At 39.0% G+C, this 22,871-nt stretch overlaps 1 protein-coding gene across 9 annotated transcripts in view; it reads left to right on the top strand.

Moving 5' to 3' along the window:
- The window catches only part of LOC139936946 (intermembrane lipid transfer protein VPS13A-like), an 88,524-nt gene that overhangs the window by 21,731 nt on the left and 43,922 nt on the right, over positions 1–22,871 (top strand). For 6 of the 9 annotated variants that reach the window (XM_071931801.1, XM_071931808.1, XM_071931802.1 and 3 more), the window contains exons 9-30: positions 394–521; positions 1,267–1,373; positions 1,813–1,984; positions 2,837–3,023; positions 3,670–3,767; positions 4,316–4,461; positions 5,391–5,595; positions 6,232–6,290; positions 6,877–7,029; positions 7,208–7,292; positions 8,106–8,193; positions 9,189–9,303; positions 9,998–10,130; positions 11,255–11,392; positions 15,938–16,066; positions 16,594–16,750; positions 17,916–18,001; positions 18,630–18,855; positions 19,515–19,637; positions 20,410–20,513; positions 21,053–21,220; positions 21,844–22,151. In XM_071931801.1, the coding sequence (XP_071787902.1) occupies positions 394–521; positions 1,267–1,373; positions 1,813–1,984; positions 2,837–3,023; positions 3,670–3,767; positions 4,316–4,461; positions 5,391–5,595; positions 6,232–6,290; positions 6,877–7,029; positions 7,208–7,292; positions 8,106–8,193; positions 9,189–9,303; positions 9,998–10,130; positions 11,255–11,392; positions 15,938–16,066; positions 16,594–16,750; positions 17,916–18,001; positions 18,630–18,855; positions 19,515–19,637; positions 20,410–20,513; positions 21,053–21,220; positions 21,844–22,151 (3,115 nt within the window). The remainder of the gene's footprint in view (positions 1–393; positions 522–1,266; positions 1,374–1,812; positions 1,985–2,836; positions 3,024–3,669; positions 3,768–4,315; positions 4,462–5,390; positions 5,596–6,231; positions 6,291–6,876; positions 7,030–7,207; positions 7,293–8,105; positions 8,194–9,188; positions 9,304–9,997; positions 10,131–11,254; positions 11,393–15,937; positions 16,067–16,593; positions 16,751–17,915; positions 18,002–18,629; positions 18,856–19,514; positions 19,638–20,409; positions 20,514–21,052; positions 21,221–21,843; positions 22,152–22,871) is intronic. The other 3 variants (XM_071931807.1, XM_071931805.1, XM_071931806.1) reach the window with 2 other exon arrangements.

The following is a 22,871-nucleotide window of genomic DNA, read 5'->3' as shown; positions in this document are numbered from 1 at the left end:
TGCTCTTTTAAGCTACGCATCAAGTTCGCGTGAAGATAAGTTTGTTGTCACACACACACTTGTGGAATAAAGACAATTATATCACTTCTGCAGCCCGTGTCCAACTCGGCATTGGATATGGGACACTGCTCAGCCTTGGGCCTTATTGGATATGGTTCCTTTCGCGCGTGTGTGATACATTACATACAAGAACATTGACAAAAATTTAAAACCTACATTAAAAAAACTGTGGGAACCACATTATTTCAAATTTAAATGTTTCTTAAAATTGTTTATACTATCGAACGCTGTTGTACCTCTACCCAACTAGTTTTTATTGCATGTCTTTAATTTCAAGAGTGAGTACCAAATCTTCCCTATAATAATGAATTGTTCTCTCTTCCCTATTGCCAGTGGTTGAACCGATCTCTCTGAAGGCCCAGCTGAAACTGAACACCAAGCCTGAGAATGATATGGCTAACCCTAAAGCCTGGCTCAATTTAGTCATCGATAGTATTGGCCTGGCCGTTAGACAGAAGCAGGTAAGACAAAAGTTATCGGCACTCTAAGACAATTTTTTTTACATTTTCTTCAGGGATAATTAATATTATTTGGGTTTTACTCATACTCCAATGTGTGTCATAATAATAATAATAATGGACACTTTTATAGCGCCGGTATCCGCCGCAAGCGGCGCTCATGGCGCTGCTCTACAGAAGAACAACCATTAAGCAATGAAAGTAGCATAACATAATAAGAAAAATAAACTTAACAAAATGCCTTTCTATGAAGATGAGTTTTTAAACTGTTCTTGAATATGTTGAGTGATTTGGAGAGTTTCACAGTTTCTGGTAGTGAGTTCCAAAGCTTCGGTGCTGCACTCTGAAAACTTCTCTCCCCCCATTGATGATTTGTCGGGTTTTTTTTCTGGAGGAGTAAGGCACTCTAAAGCACCCTATACTCGGTTCTTATCCCAAGTCCCGTGGATAAAATCCTACACGCATGTTGTAGGGTAGGATTCAAACCCACAACCTCTGCCATTCTAGAGCAGATTTTACCACTAGACTTAGATTGCCTTGGTAACTAGAAGCAGTTTGAAACCTATATTTTTGCAGCGCTGTACTGCTGAGGCATGCCTGTGGATTTTTTCACAGGACTCGGGGGAAAGTATCGAGTGTACAGTGCTTCGTACACATTGGCTCGATAAGCTAGCTTAATTATTGGGAGAACACTGACTTCTCAGTTTTAGCTTTCCTCCTTCTTGAGTGTATATTTTTTTCTTCTCAGTTCCGTGATGTGATGAAGATGCTTGATTCATTTGAGAGGATGTCACGTAACGAGCCATTCAGGAAGTATAGACCAACCTGCCCTACTAAAGGCAACGCTAAGATCTGGTGAGTAGTCCAATTGTCACATTTATTTATATTTATTGATTTAATCTTTTTACAAGCCAAGAAAACCATGGAGAGAAGACAAGGAAGGAAGTTTCAGTTTTAAATGCAGGAGGAAAACCGCAGAAATTTTTTCCAGGGAGAAACCCATGGAATCAGGTTCGGACTGAAAACCCATTCCCCATAGTACCCACTTAGTGGACAGATGCCACTAAGCTTACCCAACCGTTTCACAATTCTTTTGTGAGAAATTCCTGCTGTGTAGGCTGTGTGCACATACAAAGGATATTACAAATCATTACCACAGAAAACTTAGCATGTCTGATTAGTTTTCTGCATTTCACAAGTCAGGAATTATCAGTAAAATTATACCATTCTCCCAAGTTATTTAACAATGATGATCCCAGCATAATAAATTAACTCTGCGTCTTCTTCCACTAAGGTGGCACTACGCCCAGAAGTGCATCTTAGAGGAGACGGTGAGACGAAGACACAAGATGTGGTCTTGGACTCACATCAAAGAGCACCGGAGAATGTGCAGAGAATATCAGAAGCAGTATGTGACAAAGCTTGACACCAGTAAACCTGGCAAAGACCTGACTGCTCAACTAGAGGTGAGTTAAGGCCCCGTCCCACTGCAGCGATAACGATAACGATAACGACGCAAAGAGAACGCATTCCATCGGTTGAATAAGCGTATGCGTATCCTGCGTGGAGCAATTCAACCAATAGAATGTGTTCTCTTTGCGTTGTGATCGTTATCGTGTTTGTCATCGCTGCAATGTGACTCGGCCTTAAGTTAGATTCTTCTTTATCATTGTGTACATCAGTGACCAGGGGTGGATTTCACAAAGAGTTAGGTAAGACTTACTAGTCTTATCTCGAGTGACTCAACTTAGGACTTGCCATACGCTTTTAATATCTTCTAGGACTAGTCCTAAAGTTAGGACTACAGTAGTCCTAACTCTTTGTGAAATCGACCCCAGGGCTCAAAAAGTCTGTAAGCACAAAAATGTGCTAAGCACAAAAAAATACTGCTTAGCAGAAACTGGGTTGCAGCCAAAAAGATTCCATTAAGTTTACGTTGTTGCAACTGGTGCCCCACTCATTTCATGCTTATAAGCAGTATTTCCTGTTTTTTTAAACAGCTTTATGAAATGTTGGCCCCTGCCTCTGAACACAAAGACACACTTCCATGGAGCTGCTTAACAATAAGTAGCTAAAAACAGCAACATTATACTATTAGTTAATACATTGTCCCATGAACCATTTTTGATTGGTATCCTGATCATTCTTGCTAATCAGAAAACTGTTCAGCACTATTTTTTGTTTTAGCAGCTCCATGAAATTGATGCAAAATCAATTTTATGAAATCAAGCAAGTTACACTAGTGACCAGATGAGTTGTGGTTTTAGCTATTTGTGCAAGAATGTAATTTACATTATTTTCTGACATTTGCCTACAAGTCTTTAGAGAAGGAACTGAGTGTGATGAACATCACCATGTGCCGACAGCGTGCTGAGGTGGAGTTCCATCGCCTGGGCAAGAAACGAGCCAAGGAGAAGGCTGAGAAGGGATGGTTCGGAGGATGGCTTGGTGGAGGCAAAAAAAAAGATGAGAAAAAGGAAGCAGGAGACCTCAGCGACATAGCAGGTGAGAAGCAGTTGTCTGGGAGGAATGCTTGGATTAGTAGATATGAAATGTTCAATGTCATGGCTGAGTGGATAAGAGCACCAGACTCAAGCTCTGGTGTTTCTGTTCAGCAGATTGTGGGTTCGAATCCTGGTCATGACACTTGTGCACTTCAGCAAGACACTTAATCATTATTACATGTACTTCATCATTTGCATGGGATGAAAGTTGTTGGTCCCGTGTATTGTGTAATACACGTAAAAGAACTCAGTGCAGTTATCGAAAGAGAAGGGATTCGCCTATGTGTTCCTGGTTTGATCGGCAGCATATTGCGCCACAACACCTTGTAAACCATCCTACATGGTGTTATGTAAAGGAATAGGTCTCATACTTAAATAATGTAGCTCCACAAAAAGGAAAATACTGAGTGTTGAGGATCCTTGAGCGTCACTGAGTGACGGATATGAGCGCTATATAAGAAGCCATAATTATTATTATAAATATTATTTTTTATTGTAGTCAACAATTTAAGACTAAATTTGTGGTTGGGCTGCTAGGGTTAGGGCGCCCATGCTGACAAGTTTCCTCAGACTTGTGATACACATGAATGAAAGTCACTTTGTGTTTTTTCTTGAAATTGACTTGGCAGCATCTTATTTCTCTCCAGGTCGTTTCCAAGAAGCAATGTCAGAGGAAGAGAAAGCTAAGATGTACAGTGCTATCGGCTACAGCGACAAGAGCGTGGACCCAACATTCCCTAAAGATGTAAGATAAAAATGGTGTAAACTTCAGCTGAGGTAGTTTTATTCCAGATGCGAGCACTCTGAAGATAAATGTAGTTTGTTTTATAAGTGCAGCTATCCTTATGGTGGCAGCTTGTGTACAATTTATAGTTTTTGTGTTGAACTTACTGTGAACTCAGTGATTGGACAATGAATAAAGCGATGGAGCTTCATAGATCGGTTCTTTCCTGCCTTTGATCCACTCAACGAACTGAAGAACAAGAATCCCAAAATTGTTTTGAGGAACAGGTTAGCACGGAATCTTTGCTTGTGAGTAGTCCACATTACTAGGCATTTTTCACTTACACATCCAGTATAAAAATTGTGCAATTGCCCTGTAAGTAAAGAATAGCGATCACAGCACAGAACTCGGCGGTATGCAGAGCCGTGAAATTGGGCCTTGGTAAATGGCATTACAAGACAGACATACCAAGAAAATTTTTTATGTGATAAAAAAGACCACTTTTAAGAATTGTCTATCTTCTTGGGAGATAAAATATCAGCTTAACTATTTTGAATCCTTCTTTGCAGTATGTGGGGATCCAGGCCCACATGAATCTGAAGAGCACGACCGTCAAACTTCTTGATGAAGAGCGCCCTCTCCCTCAGCTTCTTAATCTATCCGTTACTGATCTGACTGCTGATTTCAAACAGAGACCATCTGCAGAGGCCATCAAGTAAGATAGTAGTTGGTTTACACTTCTCTGAATTAGTCTCGTTTCAAATCTGTTTTGTCCCGTTGCTTGTTGTGGCCGAGCGGTCTGTAGTTCCCCAGACACAAGCTCTGGTGTTGTCAGCAGTAGAGTGTGGGTTTGAATCCTGGTCATGAAACTTGTGCCCTTGAGCAAGGCGCTTTTGCTTAGTAAAAGGTTGGGATGGTAGTTCATTCTGCTCTACCAGCCAGGCTCCTAGTGGATGATACCCATGCCTACATCCTTATAGACTTTAAAGGGGGTAACCCTGTTTCAGCCCTAGGTGTACATGTTCATGTGGCCACGTGTCCCTGCTCACATCTATTTTAGTCAACAGTCTAAATCAATTAAGTGTAGCCCTCACCTTGTTGTGGCCATTCAGCTGCTGTGTGATGTTGAGCGATTTCTCATAATAATATTTTTTTTTTCATTTCGGTTTGAACAATTTTTTTTTTAAATTAACTAAAACTCACTTTAAAGTTGTCATGATTTTCCAAAATTCTTGTTCTTGAGCTGTTTAAGAAAATGTATTTGCTCACCAAAAATTCCCAGCAGGACACCATTCCCAATAGTTTCTAATACACAGCGTTTTGGCTGGTGACCTTTTCCTGCTAAGCAAGATGTACTTTGTGCTTACCTACTGTTTTACATTATAATAGTGAATTGACTTACTTAGCTGCTTAGGACAAGTTGGCCTCCTTGGATAAAACGTCCCCATTCTGTTTGTAGCTAGTTGCTCTTCCTCTCGAAGTGGAATTCGGACATCTTCATGGACTTTAGCTTTCCAGCGCAATGGTGGGCATCCTCGTTGGCATGGTGTGGAGAAACTATTGAAGTAGGCCTGGTTGGGTAGCCTACAGTGAATAAGGGAGATTTTGAACAAGTTTTTTTTTTTTACTTTTACATTTATTCAGGTTGGATTTGAAATTGGATGACTTCAGTGTGTTTGGCACCCCCTTGGAACAAGGCAAGATCCCTCAATTGGTGGAGTCACAGAACCTTGAAGCAGACAAGCAATATGCGTTAGTCAGCCTGTTGGTGGAGGTTAACCCATCGGATGGCAAGGCTGATCAGAGGATTAGGTTGAATACTAGACCCATCAAGATTGCTTATGATGCTGTGAGTATACATATTTAATGCAGAACTCATTTTTTCTATTCTTGCAACTTAATTTTTTTCGGCTGATGCCAATAGGATACTTTTGAACGCTAGGTGGCAGCAGACCAGGTAAGTTTCCATTGTTTATGTAGTTCTGAGCATGCGTACATTGCCGAGAACAATGAATTTTACCTGGTGAGTCTGCTGCCACCAAGTGTCACGAAAGTCCCTTATTGTCTTAACATCATCGTATTTGTACTCGGGTCAAAGACAATCAGCAGGTGATATGTTCCCAACTATCTTAGCTGAGGCGCAGCATCATCTTGGAAAGGCAATCGCCGCCTTTTTTGTGTCATCGCAATGTCGATTCTGAGAGTGGCTTTAACTTTTTCAATACATGAAATTCAAACATTTCATTGTCTTAACATCATCGTATTTGTACTCGGGTCAAAGACAATCAGCAGGTGATATGTTCCCAACTATCTTAGCTGAGGCGCAGCATCATCTTGGAAAGGCAATCGCCGCCTTTTTTGTGTCATCGCAATGTCGATTCTGAGAGTGGCTTTAACTTTTTCAATACATGAAATTCAAACATTTCATTTTCAATATTGTCTTCGAATCAAGCTTTGACAGTATTTCTTTGTCTGTTCCACATAGAATACCATCAACCAGATTGCCAAGTTCTTTGAGCCGCCCAAGGATATCCATCTGGATGAGTAAGTGTCTATTAAAGAAGAAGCGCTACATCAAAATAAGTTGTTACTGTTATTGATATTACTCAGTAGAGATCCGTGATTCTACAAACGTACCAAATCAAAAGAGATTGATGGTTCACCTGAATTTGTCCCATCCTTCAGATGTGATGTAAAGTCCTCGGTCCCAAATTGGGAATTTTTTTATTGGTTTGGTGTTGAACAGAGAAAAAAATTACTTAAGTGGGATTTGAACCAACGACCTCCAGATTAACATGCCGCAGTCTTATGTACCAACTGACGTATCTATTCCTATGCAGGTAGTCTCCTATTTTTGTTCCTATTATTACACAAACATGCATGTCTGGAATTTCATCGTAGAAAGGGCAATGCCATTTTCATTAAGCGAAGGGCGAAGGGCACTTCCTTTGGATAATCTTAAAGTCAATGGGATTCTTTTGAAGGGGCACAAAGGCCGAGACCAGGGGCATCGAAGGTCATGGCCTGCGTGGCCTGCATGTAATTCAAGGCCTGAACGTATGTTAACATTGATGTACCCAAATTCACCCCTACTCTTCACTCTCTTGTTGGCTTTCTTTCTCTGTACTAGTTTATCCTCGGCAGCGGTATCGTCCCTTGGTGAGTTCACAGTGCAGTCGTCCACCGGCATGCAGTATCTGGTTGATAATAAGAGCATCTTAGATGTCTGTATCGATCTCAAACCATCTTATATCATCATACCAGAGAATGGAGTCAATGATGGGTGAGCAAGAATTATAAATATTATTAAACTTTTTTTTATGATAAGAAAGAGAATTGCTGTTTCAAACTACTTACCTAGCAGAATGGAAAGACCTTCGAGAAAGACTCTGCAAGGGTTGAAACGAAGAGAAAAAAACCTGTTTGGTGACACCACTGTTTCCTACTTTGTGTCCATCTAGGACTGGTAGTGCCTTGATAGTTGATCTTGGTAATCTCAAGTTGAACACGGTGAACGAGGAAAGACATGAAGAACCTAGACGAGAGGTAAGAAACATCAACAAGATTTCTTATAATCAGGCATTATATTCTTACTACTTTAGTCCGATTTTCTGATTTTCTGATATTTTCAGGGCCCTTCCTGTCATACAGTGTTGTGTTTTTTTACCAAATAAGTAAGATTTGAAACTTTGCATGTTATGAGTATAATAATAACAATAATAATAGTGGCTTCTTATATAGCACTCAATCCGTCATGCAGTGACGCTCATGGCGCTTCAACATTATTACCCCTGGTCACTGGGCCTTAAATCATTCCTTAAACCATCTTAGCACTGTGTGGATTATACAGCCTTTGGCCCCAAATATGTAGCGCACTAAGCTAATCAGTCACAAGAACCATCTCTGCCCTCACAGGTACCCATTTACCCCTGGGTGGAGAGGAGCTTATGGTTAAGTGTCTTGCTCAAGGACACAAGTTTCATGACCGGGATTCAAACCCAGAACAGAAACATCAGGGCATGATTTTGGTCCTCTTATCCGCTCGGCCATGTCACTCCAACGGGGTATAATCATATTTTTATCGTTGGCAGGGGTACGTTTTTACACATCTTTTGATGACAGTTTTCATACTTTTGTTTTAACCTTGACAGCCCCTGTACAACTTGTATGTCTCAAGATTTAAAATAAATAAATAAATAAATTAGTTGCGGAGTTTCGGGGTATAATCAGTCTTTTCAGTAGGGTTGTTTTTAGAATCAACACTGCTCAAAAGAGATTTACACACTGTGCTACCACAAACGTCGCCTAACTATAAACAAAATAATACAAATACTAATACAATAATATATTTCTGTGCAGAATGAATCTTTGGATGATTTAATGAAGAAGGCTTATGATGTGTTCAACATTGAGCTTCAATCAGTACAGGTTATCCTGGCAGCTGCAGGTGAGTAACCAACTCGTGCTTCCATCTGTCCATGTGTCGACTTATGTGATTGGTCAATTAGCATCCGATTATCTCTACTTCCCTGTGTCAGTCCCTCCTATTGGTCATATAATATATATACATCATCACTTCCCTCAATACATTAAAAATCAAGTTTAAAAAAATGGGACAATTTCAACTTTAAAAAAATAAAATAAAATAACTTTAAACATAAATTTACTGTTGGAGTTTGTTGTGTGACCGCAACACCATGTGTATATCTACTTGCTGGATACATTATTTTCATTTGAAAACGGGTCTTGCTATTAATAAATTAATCAATCAAGAGACTTCTCTACTCCCTTAGAGTTGATTTTGGGATTTCAGGAGACCTCTCAGTTCTAAAAAGAACTGTCCTGCTTCATAGCTACTACTTGGGTGGGAGGGAGGAAGTCACCCGCGACAACTACTTTCACTCATTGAATCGAGGGGACTTCTCGTTATTAACTTCACGTTAGGTAGCGGAAGGTACATGTATGACATCGGCCGGGACTACTGCTTTCGCTCAGTGAATCGAGGGGACTTCTTGTTATTAACTTCACTGTATGTTCTTTGTATCAAAGAGCTGTCTTGCTTATTAAACTACTACTTCGGCGGAAGGTACATGTGCACATTGGCCGGGACTACTGCTTTCGCTCAGTGGATCAAGGGGACTTCTGGTTATTAACTTCACTGTATGTTCTTTGTATCAAAGAGCTGTCCTGCTTATTAAACTACTACTTGGGCTGAAGGTACATGTATGACATCGGCCGGGACGACTACTTTCGCTCTGTGGATCAAGGGGACTTCTGGTTATTAACTTCACTGTATGTTCTTTGTATCAAAGAGCTGTCCTGCTTATTAAACTACTACTTGGGCTGAAGGTACATGTATGACATCAACCGGGACGACTACTTTTGCTCAGTGGATCAAGGGGACTTCTGGTTATTAACTTTACTGTATGTTCTTTGTATCAGGTGATGACTGGGGTGAAGCCAGGAAGCTTGGAGGGTCACCTCTTCATCTATTGCAGCCACTGGATCTCAAGGTTGGACTTCATAAATGCTTTGTGGAAGACTCTAGACTCGCCCAGTAAGTTTAAGTCTTATAATTTGTTTGTTTTACTCTCACACCGATGTGTATTAAGCAGTATATACTTGGTGCTTTCCTGAGTTCTTTGGAAATGGGAAAAATCTTTATCCCCTGATGCAAAAATTAACATCTGTTACATTTAGCCTTCTCAGAAGCAATATCATAGTGTCAACAGAGTATCTAGCAAGGGCATATTAGCCAATGGGAGACTTTTCTGATCAATGGGTGGCGGCAGAGTAAGCTCATTGTTCTCGTAGATGTGCGCATCCTCAGAAAGATATTCCTCAAATGCTACTATCTAGCACTCTAAAACCATTTACACGACAGTTACTGGTTGAATGGCATCTGACCCGGCACCATCAAACAAAGATATTGACAGAATAGAGATATTGCGAACATAGGGCTAGATAGCTCAGTTGGAAGATCGACTCCAAATTTATTTGGATGTCATTGACACAAGTCCCGCGCTAGTCAATTTGTCTTTGTTCGACCCCAAACTTTATTAAATATTTGTTGTTGAAATGGAAACAAATTTATCCAATCGTTCATCTCTCGACAGGAACAGAGCATTATTTAGGACAAAAATGTCAAGAAAAGGTTTTCAAACCTTGTTAAAAATTAACACTTAAAAGTGTTAATTTTTAACAGTTAAATTGTCAACAATAAAACCCAACATTGATTACACCCAACCCAGGATTAAGATAACAGGAGAGCTGCCCGATGTGACTGTGGACGTGTCCGACTACAAACTTCAAGAGCTTCTGAAACTGGCTCTGAGTATTCCGATCCCCGAGTCAAGCAAAGAACCTGAGGAGAAGTTCTCAAGGGTAAGACACATCTTCCATCTTGAGAGTTTGCATTCATTGTGGTGTATAGGTTGAGTTACTGTTAAGAAGGTTGATGGAAGAGGTTTTGGTGTTTGACAGATAGTGGGGGAGATAGGGGAAATTCTCGCACATATTGGAATTTTTTGGTGATTATTTTGGTCCCTTTGGAAACTTGTGAAGGAAACTACGCGCAAGACTTGCACAGTCTCTTGTGCCTTTGATGGTAAAAGCATGGAATTTAATTAAGCACGCTGTTAGGGTACATCATGAGAAGGATGTTTGGACAATCTGCCGTGGCCCTACAGACAAATCGTTTTCTTGTGACATATTCTGACTGGGTGCCAAGTTCCATTCCATGTTTGTATTATCTTAGGCAAAATCCCATCACCTGCCTGCAGACCTAATCCCTGGTATTAACTTCAACATAAGCCTGTGTTTTCACATTGTGGAATCATTGCTACTCTGTAGACAGTGGTAGGAGCTTTATTTTAGACTTGTTGCTCTAGAACGGTAATAGGTTAGGTTGTAGCATGGAGCTTCCGAGTAACTGTTTTTGTTGATCATTAAACCGTAAGTTGAATATAGTAGCATTTGCATAGATTTGTGGAAGCGCCCTCAATGAGGTAAAAAAAAGCCAAACTATTATTGACCGATAGTTGTGTGCAGACTATGGTGGACTTTTGAGATGCAGGGAATTTATCCATTATGTCTGTCGCTGTATCTTGTGTCTTAAAGTCTGATATGAGGCAGCTATTGCATTTTCACATTCACACTGAAATCCAGCGTCTTGTTCAGCCTATGTACATGACGCTGGATTATTTATTGTTTAAAAAGAAAAAGGTGTGATAAAAATTTCCCCGAAATTGCAAAAATGCTAGATTGCAATTTGCCACATTTTCAGATACCTTTTGGATTTATTATTTAGACCGCAATCTTTAAGTCCAGCGTCTTGTTCAACCTATATACATGATGCTGGACTATTTATTTTATATTTTTTTAAAAAGTAGAGGATTTGAAAGAAATTAACCTAAAATTGCGAAATTACTAATTTAGAATTTGCCACATTCCCAGAGATCTGCCATTGCAATATGTGTACTGTCTGTAACCTCCCCATTGTTATACAGGACAAGCTGTTTGTATCCTCCGATCAGTCCCTGGGTGTAGCCATCGATGGCTCTCTATCTGTAGTAAGTCTTGAACAACCAAATGATAGCTCCGACTCTGACGAGTATTTTTCAGCCAGCGAGATCTATTTTGACCAGGCAAGAGTCAATACTAGCTCAACGAATGGATATCCATTTGTGTTTTTTTTTGTTTCTAATCATCTCTTTTCTGTTCCACTTGATTGCATTTTGGCCTGACACCATAACGCTCACTTTTTTTTTTTTAACCATTTAACGGTTGTGACCTGACTTCCCTTATAACAGATTTATGAAGGAAATCATTCAGAGTTATTTGGGGGTTTGAAAGAATACATGTACGACATACAGAGCCATCCATGTTTGCTAGATCTTAAGAGGATGTCAGGCAATTTACTGCATTGCTACATTGTAGGGTTGTGACTCGTCCCAAGTCCTAAGATTAGTATTAAGTTAGGAAGAGTTTTGTGAAATTGACGGCTGTGCTGCCAAAGTTTTTTCTTTTGCATACAGTTTAATTGGTTGCCTCTATGTTGCTGACAAAATTTTCCTGGTGTGACATGTCTGTAAGGAAAAGTTTGACACCATCACCATGAGGTGTGGTCTGTCCAAAAAAAGACCTAGGCCATTTTCATTTTGCGAAGGGCACTTTCGTTGCAAAATCATGAAGCCTGTGGGAAACTTTTGAAGGGGCACCAAGGCCAAGGCCAGGGGCAACAGAGGGCATACTGTATAATCTGTTTGGTTTTGCTGCAAATCTTTTGATTCTGTGAAAGTATGGAATCTTTTTAAAAAAATATTAAAAACTAGAATTTCATAGTGGTGTTTGTTCCTTCAACTTCATGAAGTGTTCTATGTGTTGATGGAACGTCGACTGTTGCGACTTTCAGACTGGTTTGGGAGGTCAGGTCACAATTGCAGATAAGTTTGTTGCTGATCATGCGGTGCTGGTTTTATTTCTAACACGCTGAGACATAACCCTACTAAATAATTAGGTTTATCTAATTAGCATTAACAGTGCTGGCTCGGCAGTGGTTCGTCATGCTTTTTCTTGTTCAAAATATGTGTGAATCAAATTCACTGGATTTCATTCATCCTCGGCCAAATTTAGTGTTTGTAATTTCGATAGTCTCGATAGTTCAAACTGTAGTCTCGATAGTTCAAACTGTAGTCTCGATAGTTCAAACTTAAGTTGGCAACAAACGTTACTAGAGATCCCCTCTTTGCCTTTATTATTCATTTTTTCCATAAACTAAAACAACTAATGATGACAATAATAACTAACTCAATTCAAGAATACAATTATTTCAATACTCTCATAAAAGAATAACAACAGTTACATTTATTACGGAGTAAAGCAAAACATTTCTATAAGTAAGAGTAAACATGAATAAATAAATAGCGTACGGGGCCGTTTTGGTAAGCATAAGCTTGTAAAAAACAGCCAGACAGACAAGAAAACGAGACAACCAGACAGACAGACAGACAGACAGACAGACAAACAGACGAAAAGGACAGATGAACATAATACATGATACAACGAATTCGTAATAGAAGCGACAAGATGGCAGAACAGTTTAAGCTGAAAATAAATAATACAAGTATTGAAGAGATAGATGTGGTTCAATTACATAGGATGGGAAGCTAGGATACATAATGGGAGATAATGTCACGTTTGAAAGCAGACTTAAAAAGACTCACGGACCGCTTAGATCTAATGCGTTCATCTATGGCATTCCACACACACAATACCTAGTTCTTATACATGTATAGCCCTCTTTACACTAAAATACCAATGCAATTTACATCAGTGCCCTGTAACTTTCCTGATATCTTTTTCAGCTCCCTAGGGAGTGTAGCAGCCCCGGGCTGTTGTGATACTCCAAGACTTTTTCAAACACAACATCAACCTCTACCCTCGCAGACACCCATTTATACCCCTGTTTGAAGAGAAGCATTGATGTTAAGGATGTTGCTCAAGACCGCATCATGTCCGAGATTCGAACCCACCCACGATGACTTGACCAAAAGAACTTGAAAACGGTGCACTTTTTGGCAGTCATTGATTCCAATCATTCCTATGACAAGAGTGTAAACCAGTGATATCCATTCAATCCTTACTCTTTGGCTGGTACTTTGCTGCTTATTTCTCTTGCAAATTAACCCTTGTAAAATATAACACCAATATCTCTTCAGTAGTATTTATTCTTGTCATGAACAGAGGGGTTTTAAATGCATTTATCAAAAGAACTAACGTCAGCGATTCATTTTAGATATACAAATTTCACAACGACTGCTGAAGCTATGAATGAAAAACAATTTCAGGCACAAATAATACAAAAATAGTTCACCTACTTGCTTCTACACGTGTAGCCTAAATGATAACATATTCACACACAAAAAAGTGAGGGGTGCCTATTTTAATCCACTTTGATTAAAAACATTTCCCAAAAGATCTTAAAAGAAGCAACGCTATAAAAACAAAACATTGCTTAAAGTTTTGTTTTCTTTTAGTTACATTATTAATATCTACCTATGGCAACCTTTTATTTTTCCCTTTTTGTTTTTGCCTCAGTCTCCATAAAATGGTGAATATTAGAAAAACAGACTACAGTGTAATAACTTCTCAAAATAAGCTCCAACCAGAGTGTATAATTCATATACACTGGCACAGTAACCATGAAAGGCATAACAAAAAAAAAATCAGTTTCGGAAAGAAATAAAGCAATAACATTTAACATCTTTGTATCATGACAAGAACAATTAGTAAAACCTACAGCATTTGAGATTTATGTTGACTCTTGCCTGGATTGTCCTGAGCCTTTTTATCACTATAAGTGGCAGCAGACATACTGTATTTTTCTATTATTTAGAGAGAAATTATTTTACCTGGCAAGTCTGCTTATACCTTGGGCTGACAAAAGTCTCAAATTTTTACAAAGCTCTTAAGGTCGTGAGGCTGCTGAGTACGACAAATTATTGCTAAGCAGATTCGGGTTGAAAGCCAGAATCCTATTGGATAACTCATGTGTTTGGCTGGTTCAATGCTGATTGCTGCTTAGCGTTTAATTTTGGTTAGCCGCTGAGTGACTTTATGAAATTGGGCTCAGGATTTTTAAAGAAAATAAAGGATGTGTGATAACGAAAGTTATTTTCAAACTAACTTGAAACAGCTTGAATTCCTCAGACAATAAGACGTGCTATGTCACTTGATTCTGGTAAAGCTGTCTAGTGCGTATTTACTTAAGAGTTGGCGAACACCCAAACTTAATTCTGAATGAATGTGTATGGCACAGTTGTATCACAGTGTCAGTAAAGATGTTCATTTTACCAATTCCTGTATATGGATGAAAAATAATTCTGATTATTAAAGGAGAAAACCAGCTGTAATGAATTGCAATGAAGCCACTAGTGTAGTGGTGAAACGTCACTAACAAATTTGTGAGTTAGTTCTCCATCTTTCATCTTTGTATCGGAATTGATATAAGGACATTCCTAATGAGTCTATTCAAGATGGTACCAGAGTTTGCTCATCTGGAGGTGCCCTGAATTATGTGGCATAGCAACTGTCTCTATAGTCTGAGGAATTTAAATTGAAGTGGTAACTTTAGACAAAGCAAGTAGTTGTACAAGACGTTATTCAAATCTAACTCGCAAATGGTGTATTGCTTTGGCCAAGGCATTATTAGATCTATTGAATTTAATGAAGAGAATTGAAACCAACTGAGATTTTAATAAATGTTTTGTTGATATTTCACATTTAACAGTGTTTCCTTATTTACAAACCATAAAAATGACATTTTGTTCCTTTGTTAAAATAATGAAATATTTCCATGTACATTTTATTGAAGTTTAACATTGTTTGATGGTTGTGTTTGTTTCCTGATCCCACTGAACTTACGTTCAAATTGTTCATTTTATAGCTGCCACTGACTCTGTTCTGCAGAAAGTTCCATGAAAATATACCAATCTTCCCATGTTATGATGAAGAAACTTTAAAATCTTCCTGGCTATGGAAACTTTGTCCCTATTTTGTTGAATGTAATTCTAAACATCTTCCTGACTGTTGTAAAAAAACAACTCTCTGATTGCAAGATGCAAATGTTGGGAGCTCTTTTGTTAGCTCTTTGTGAAACTGGGATATTTACCTTTTTGATAGCTTTTTCAATGTTTTGTACACTGCTTTTGAAATGTAATAATGGTTTGTGTTCATCTACATGTATACAATCCAGCCATCATTTTAATTTGTTCATGGTGAGGGTATTACAGCCATTTGTTTGTCAAGCTACATCCATGTTTAAATTAATTTGGGCGCTTGAAATTACACTTCAAGGGTATCAAACACAGTGGCCCTTTACACAGTTTTAATGTAAGGAATTAGAGACTTGTCATTTGATTTCATATTTATAAGATGTCTGTCTCTTGGAAAAACGAATTGTGTTTAGAGAGACATTACTGAACTGAGCTGACATGAGACTAACCTTAACCAATTAACTCACTCTAACCTATTGAACACACTTTTAAGCTTGTTAAAGTTATTGTTCAACAGGAAGTTAAGGCATGGTTTAAAAAATGAGGGACTTCGAAGTTTCTGCCAACATTTGCCATGAAGCTGTTTTATTGGGGGTTTTTACATCATGTTTTTGTCTGTTATTGTTGCTCATGTAGAGAGATCCACTCTTGCCGGCAGACAAACCCATCACGGCTCCTGTCGGGAAGGAGGTTGTCAAGGCTGGGGAGGAGAGTCTTGCAGACACACAACGAACCAGCCTTGAGCTCCAGTTTGAACTCAAGAAGGTATGTCAGCTCAATCTAAGCGAATATAAAAACATTTTCCTTATTTTAATTTTCCTAATCATAATTAAACAAATAACAACCTTCTACATTTTAACAACTTGTACGCTAACAACTTGACTGTTTGAAAGAATTGATATTAATAAGTAAAAAAGTCATATCCCTATTTAAAAGTATGATACATTTCGCTTAACTGCTATTGTCATTGGGGAGACCTGAGTGCTAATAAAATGTCTACGGCCTGCACCAGGACTTCTGGCATTTTAATGTTAGTCTATTCTTACACAATGTCGAACCAACTCTTTCATAAGCCGTATTGAGATACAGTGTATGGCAGACACAATGCTATAAGGTTTGGGTAAATTTGTGTGTATAAACCTAATCCAAACAGTACACTCCTATCACGTCCGCCAAACTTAACAAAGGCTTATTGGTGTCCTCCCTCGACAGTCTTCTGCATCATGATCTTGCATAGGTTGTTGTATCGCATAAACTGTTCCACTGTGTATTTGTTTTTTTGTGAATATCAGGTGGGTCTAAACTTGTCCCAGCGATGCTCTGGTGAAGAGAAACCTCTTATATCTGTTGCTATCCAAGCTCTGGGTACTCAAGTCCGTATGAGACCATGGGATATGAGTGCTACTGTATCCCTGGGTAGCGTGTCTGTTCAACATAGGCAGTTCAAAGGTAAGGACTGAAAGGTCAAAGGTAAATACTGATAACCAAATTTAGTAAGTAAGGCTTGCAGTGACACCATGTACAACCCGGTTCATACTTCCTGCGAATGTGAATGCTACATGATTTTTAACGTCATAGCTCCATTTTCGCTGCGAATATTTCGCAGGAGTTGAGCATTATTCAACTGTTTTTTTTTTTTTTTTAATAGGTTTACAGTTTTCTCTTCATTTCATAGGGAATTACTCAACAGAAAAACTATTTCTAGTATGAACTTCATAATCTATAGGATTTGAGGCATTGCATGGTGAGGTATCAAGATAAATGTGGTTTGTGGTAACACCATGTGTGTATCTACTTGCCAGGTAGAGTTTGTTCTTGGCGAACTGTCTTGCTTTATTCTACTAACGCGGAGTAGATTTATCGGATGTTCGGGAGACTTCTCTGTTCTGGAAAGAAACAATCCAAGAACTGACTCCGCGATAGTGCAGTTAATTACGCTCCTATAAGCTAAATTAGTAGTCCCAGCCAATTTTCTATACCTTCCGCCCGGGGAGTAGTTAAAAAGTAGGACAATTCTTTTCAGAACTGAGAAGTCTCCCGAACATCCGATAAATCTACTCCGCGGTAGTAAAATAAAGAAAGACAGTTCTCTAAGAAAAGAACTCTACCTGGCAAGTAGATACACACGCGGTGTTACCACAAACCAAATGTATAACTACATAATCAGTAAGTTTTCTGACTAAATTTTCTGACTAAATTATCTGTTTATCTTTACCAATTCTATTGTTAGCAGGCATCAATTTGTATTTTTTACCATATAGAAAGGTTTGAGGTAACACCGTGTAATGACTATCTCTAGTAATGAGTTGGGGTGGTTCTGAAAAGAACCGTTGGTTTCAACTCGACGTTTCGATCAGTATGCTCTGATCGTCCTGATCGAAACGTCAAGTTGAAACCAACGGTTCTTTTCAGAACCACCCCAACTCATTAGAGATAGTCATTACATGGTGTTACCGCAAACCTTTCTATATCGTATTTCCACCATGCAAAGTTTCAAATCCTACTTATTTTTTACCAGTTTGTTGACGAATAATACAAATGATAAATTTTTGATTTAGTATTGAGATGATTTATATAAACTGTTAACTTTATTACTTGGTGGATATGTTTACAGCTTTGGATGGTGGTGACCTGTTCTTGGTTCGGACACCAGCTTATGAGAAAGGGACAGACAGACTTTTGTCAATCAACTACCAAAAGGTAAGGCCCTATCAAGCCTGGGATCCTGATTGGTCGTTTTGAACATTTCCCTATATTATTTTTATGAAGTCATTGCTTAAAAAAATATGTTTTTGTATTATAAGAATTATTAGAAAAAAAAGGTAAAAAAATCTTTTTTACTTCAAATTTTGCCGATTTGCCCCCAATGTTTTTAAAATTTTAATCCTAAACCCAAACCTTAAATGAAAACTTGGTTCAAAATACGGAACTGGAATCGAGGTCCACATTGAAGGGCAGAACAAGATGCCATAAGCCACCCGATCTCCAAATAACAATGTATTTTGGAATAACATCATACTTCATGTATAAATAACTACACATGTGTGACATTTCAGTAAGTTGCAAACATTAGTTAATGGCCTGACGTTTCGACCTTAGCAGAATGACAACACAGCACACAGGTACACAAGTGTAATAGAAGCAGTGAAGTGGAACTAAAAATGTCAGTCAGTTTGTGGAGTGCAAGCACGTAAATCCGGAGAGCGCAGCTTCATGGCCGTCTCCAGTCAAGTTTTCTTTGCTCAACCCAAAATTATTTCAATAAAAAAATCCAACTTCACTAAAATCTTATGAATCTATTCCTCCCCCCATCACTGACCCCTTCTAGGCAGAGAAGAAGAGCCCAGAGTTTGCCACCACCTACCAGTCAACAGAGCAAGACATCACCGTCAAGTTCACCACCCTAGAGATTGTAGCCCACTCCGATGCCATTCTCAATTTAACAGACTTTGCAGACACCCTTGTAGCTAGTCTAGACACCGGGAAGGGGGCAGCGAGTGGGGCAGAGCCTGAAGATGAGGGGTACCTCAGTGAAGACGAGAAGAAACCAAAAGGTGAAAGGTCAAGGGATTTAATAGATGGGTGCTAAAAGAAATTCATGGTCGTCTTTAATAATAGAGGTTAAGTTTTCACTGGGGATAAAGACGATTATTTGTTTTTACTCTTACACCAAAGTGTGTAAAGTACTGTTATATTCTGAGTCATGTGAACACAATCCACAGAAATTCAATGTTGTCTTGTTTTGTAACGTTAATGTTTGGAAAAGTATGTGTCAACTCCCCAATACAAAAATTTAGTTTTGGTAATATTCAATCTATCAATCTTGAAGGATGATGGCTCCACTAAATCTCAACCTTTTTTTTACAGAAAGCAAGCGCCTTCAGGCAGGGATTGAAAATATTTATGATTTTGATGCTGCCATAAGCTTGAAATTTGTGTCATGACTGTTTTTTAAGCAAATCGATTTACATCAGGCATGATATTCTTCCTCTTAATACTAGTCTGATTTTCAGTATTTTGGCCCTTGGTAAAATTGTTATCACATAGCCTGCAAAGTCTTTAACATGTATAATGGCTTGAACCATGTAAATGTAGGCAGCAGACCTCGTACTCTAAAATTTTACCATTTTTCCATGGGTCAAATAGCGTGCCTACTACATACAAAAATTACTCTGACTTTGATGTGTCCTTTTTGTCATTTGTGTCCTCATAGGCAAGAGAGTAAAGAGATTGAAGCCAAGTGACACCATTGACGTCAAATTGACAGCCAATCTAGACGTCATCTCCCTGGTCGTGTGTACTAAAGACACCAGCCTGACTGAAGTTAACATCAAAGGTAAAAATGCTGCCTCAGTGCTGTAAGGTTTGCATGTACAATATCATTTTGTAAAAATCAGAAGTGCCTGATAATGAATGGCAGTAAATCAGGAAAAAAATAATCATAAGATTAAAATATCAAGTAACAAACCACAAAGGAAACTACATGTACTTGTAAATTTTGGGTTGGATAAGGAGAAATTGACTAGAGCTGAAATTGAACCTGTGATCACTAGATTCAAGTTCAGGATTTCTACCAAATGAGCATCTATCTAACCCTTTCTTCATCCCCAAATTTTGAAAATTTTGTTTTTAAAGGAACACGTTGCCTTAGATCGGTCGAGTTGGTTCATAAAAAGCGTTTGTAACACCGTTTGTTATAAAATGCATATGGTTGGAAAGATGTTTTAAAAGTAGAATAAAATGATCCACACAAATTTGCCTCGAAATTGCGTGGTTTTCCTTTTACTTTGCGAACTAACAGAACTCACAAATTTGACTCCCATAAATGGCCGACTGTGTTAGTCCACGAGGTTAAAAGAAAAACCGTGCAATTTCGAGGCATGTTTGTGTGGATCATTGTATTCTACTTTGACACCATCTTTCTACCCATATGCATTTTATAACAAACGGTTACAAACGCTTTTCAAAAACCAACTCGACCGATCCAAGGCAACGTGTTCCTTTAAGTTTTGCCGTAAATTGGGTTTGCAACTTTTAACAGTTTTAATGGTCTACTCATTCTGCTGTGATTGTTATGATTTCCGTGATTTGATTTGATTGACATGCAGGGCTGAAAGCTGGAGTTTTACTTCAGAAGCATGTAACAACAGTAACAGCCCTCCTTCAGGATATCACAGTGACAGACCCAACACCAGGGGCTTTATACCCCAAGGTAAGACACTACAAGTCACAAGAGAGATCAAACATCTAAGCATCCATGATGTGTAATCAGGGCCCAGTTTCATGGCTCCGCTTACCGCCCAATTTTGCGCTTATCATCACCATTCTCTGCTTACTGGTCAAGCGCCAATTTTCTCGGAAAGTCTAGTTAACCTACCGTAATAAAGGATCAAGCCAAATGCACTATAGTCAGCCAGTCTTTTATTTTGTTATCAGCCGTTTAACACAAGGGCACAGTTTCAAAAAGCTAATTATTTTTAAGTAAAAAAATTAGTTAAGCATAACAAAATTACGCAAACCAAATAAGGTTATTAGCCAAACTGCCGTGTCACAACTACAATTTGTGACTGGTATCCTGCTCATTTCTGCTCATTTCTGCTTAGCAGACAATTGTTAAGCAGTATTTTCTGCTTAAGCAGCTTTATGAAATTGGGCCCTGGTAAAAATGATCATGTGACCACCGTTCAGCCAATAGGACTCCCTAAACTTTGATATTTATGAATAACGCATAACATCTCTGACTGATTTCAGATTGTCTCCTTCGTCGACGATGAGGTGTTTAAGGTGAAAGCTGAATTATTCAACGGCGCCACTGCAGCGGATGGATACTCTGATATGAGTGCTGTAGACATTCGAGTTGGTTTGAGCATGGGACGTATGAGGGCCATCTTCCTGAACAAGTTCGTTATGAGACTCCTGGTAAGTTATAAGAAGCAGCTTTCTCCAGAGTATACTGATCGAAACGTCAAGTTGAAATCAATGGTTCTTTTCAGAACCACCCAAACTCATTTAGAGATTATCATTACATGGTGTTACTGCAGATCTTACTATATCAGATTTCCACCATACAAAGTTTCAAATTCTACTGATAAGAAGGGTGTTTTCCACGGATCTGTGTGGTTTTTAGAGTTAACATAATCATTCTCATTTCTGTAAACAAACGAGGGTTGTGCACCTATATTTATTTACCTAAACGATTAAACCAGACTTGTGACATGTAACTGTTTTTAACAATTCCAATCCGATTTGTGAGCCGATCTGTAAAAGAAGCAAATGTTCAATACACTTTCCAGGATCGACCTGGATGTAAAATATAACACAAAATATAAAAAAATGTACTTCAATAAAAGAAAATGTTTGTCTCTCCCTAGAGTGACACCAGAAAAGGTTGCATAAAATGTTTGCATTTTTAGCAGTGTGTGAAGTTTTGTTCTTCTTCATGGTACTCAGTGCTTCATACACTCTGTTGTATGGGTAAAACCAAATAATATTCTTTATCTCCAATGTAAATTTGCCATCTATTATTATTTTGGTTTCTCCAGTCCTTTGTGGACCAGTTCTCACGTGCCAAAGCAGCAGCAGCTGAAGCCAGCGCAAACGCCGCCTTAGCCGCTAAGAAGACTGCAGAGAACATGCAGGAACGCTGCATCCGCATCGCTCTCGATGTCGTCATCAAGGCTCCACTGATCATCATCCCTAAGAGTTCAACCTCAGACATGGCTCTGGTGGCTGATCTTGGTCAGCTACTGGTGCAGAATTCCTTCAGTATGGCAGCTGGAACTGAGAGTATGGAGTTACCGGCTGTATTGGAGGCAATGCAGGTGGCTCTACAGTCTATCCAGCTATCAAGGTATGCAGTGTCTGACACCCAACCTCTCTCAAACTGTACTGTAGCTAGAGGCAGTCCGAATTCATAGAGTTATATATAAGAACTAGAGGGCGCACTGGCCAATATACGCGCCCCGTATGCGCGCAGGCGGCCATTGAACAAACAGGCATTGCTTAGCGTGTGTTTGTGCGGCCATTTTGACAAAACAGCATCGCGTCAGCGTTCAATAAACACAAACTCCAACATATTCTTCATATTCAACATGCGTGCAGAATGGCGCGTGTGTCTCCATGCGGTCCCGTCGCGTTTGTGCAAGAAGCATCACCAGTGCGCCCTCTAGTTCTTATATTTAACTCTATGTCCGAATCCTATATTTTAGCAGCCGGTACTTCAATGATTTATTAGATGTTTACTTTGCATCAGGGATAAAGAGTATAGCTATCATGAGGCTAGAGGCTACCAGGCAGTCGTGGTGTCTTAGTTGGTAAGACACTGCTCTAGAATTGAAAAGGTCGTGAGTTCGAATCCCACTCGAGTAATATGCCTGTGATTTGTTTCCACAGAACTCGGGGAAAGTACTGAGTATACACTGCTTACACACATTGGTATAAGGGTAAAACTGAAATTAATATTCTTTAACTTTGATGCAAGTTTAACAACTTATTCTGGTGAGCAAATTTGGTTGTGCTTAGCAGCACTATGAAATTCTTGATTGTAAATGGACTCTGGATGATTGTTTTT

Source organism: Asterias amurensis, chromosome 5, assembly GCF_032118995.1.
Source record: "Asterias amurensis chromosome 5, ASM3211899v1".
NCBI lineage: Eukaryota > Metazoa > Echinodermata > Asteroidea > Forcipulatida > Asteriidae > Asterias > Asterias amurensis.
The sequence above is the reverse complement of the archived record's forward strand: the minus strand, read 5'-3'. Positions and strand labels throughout refer to the sequence as shown.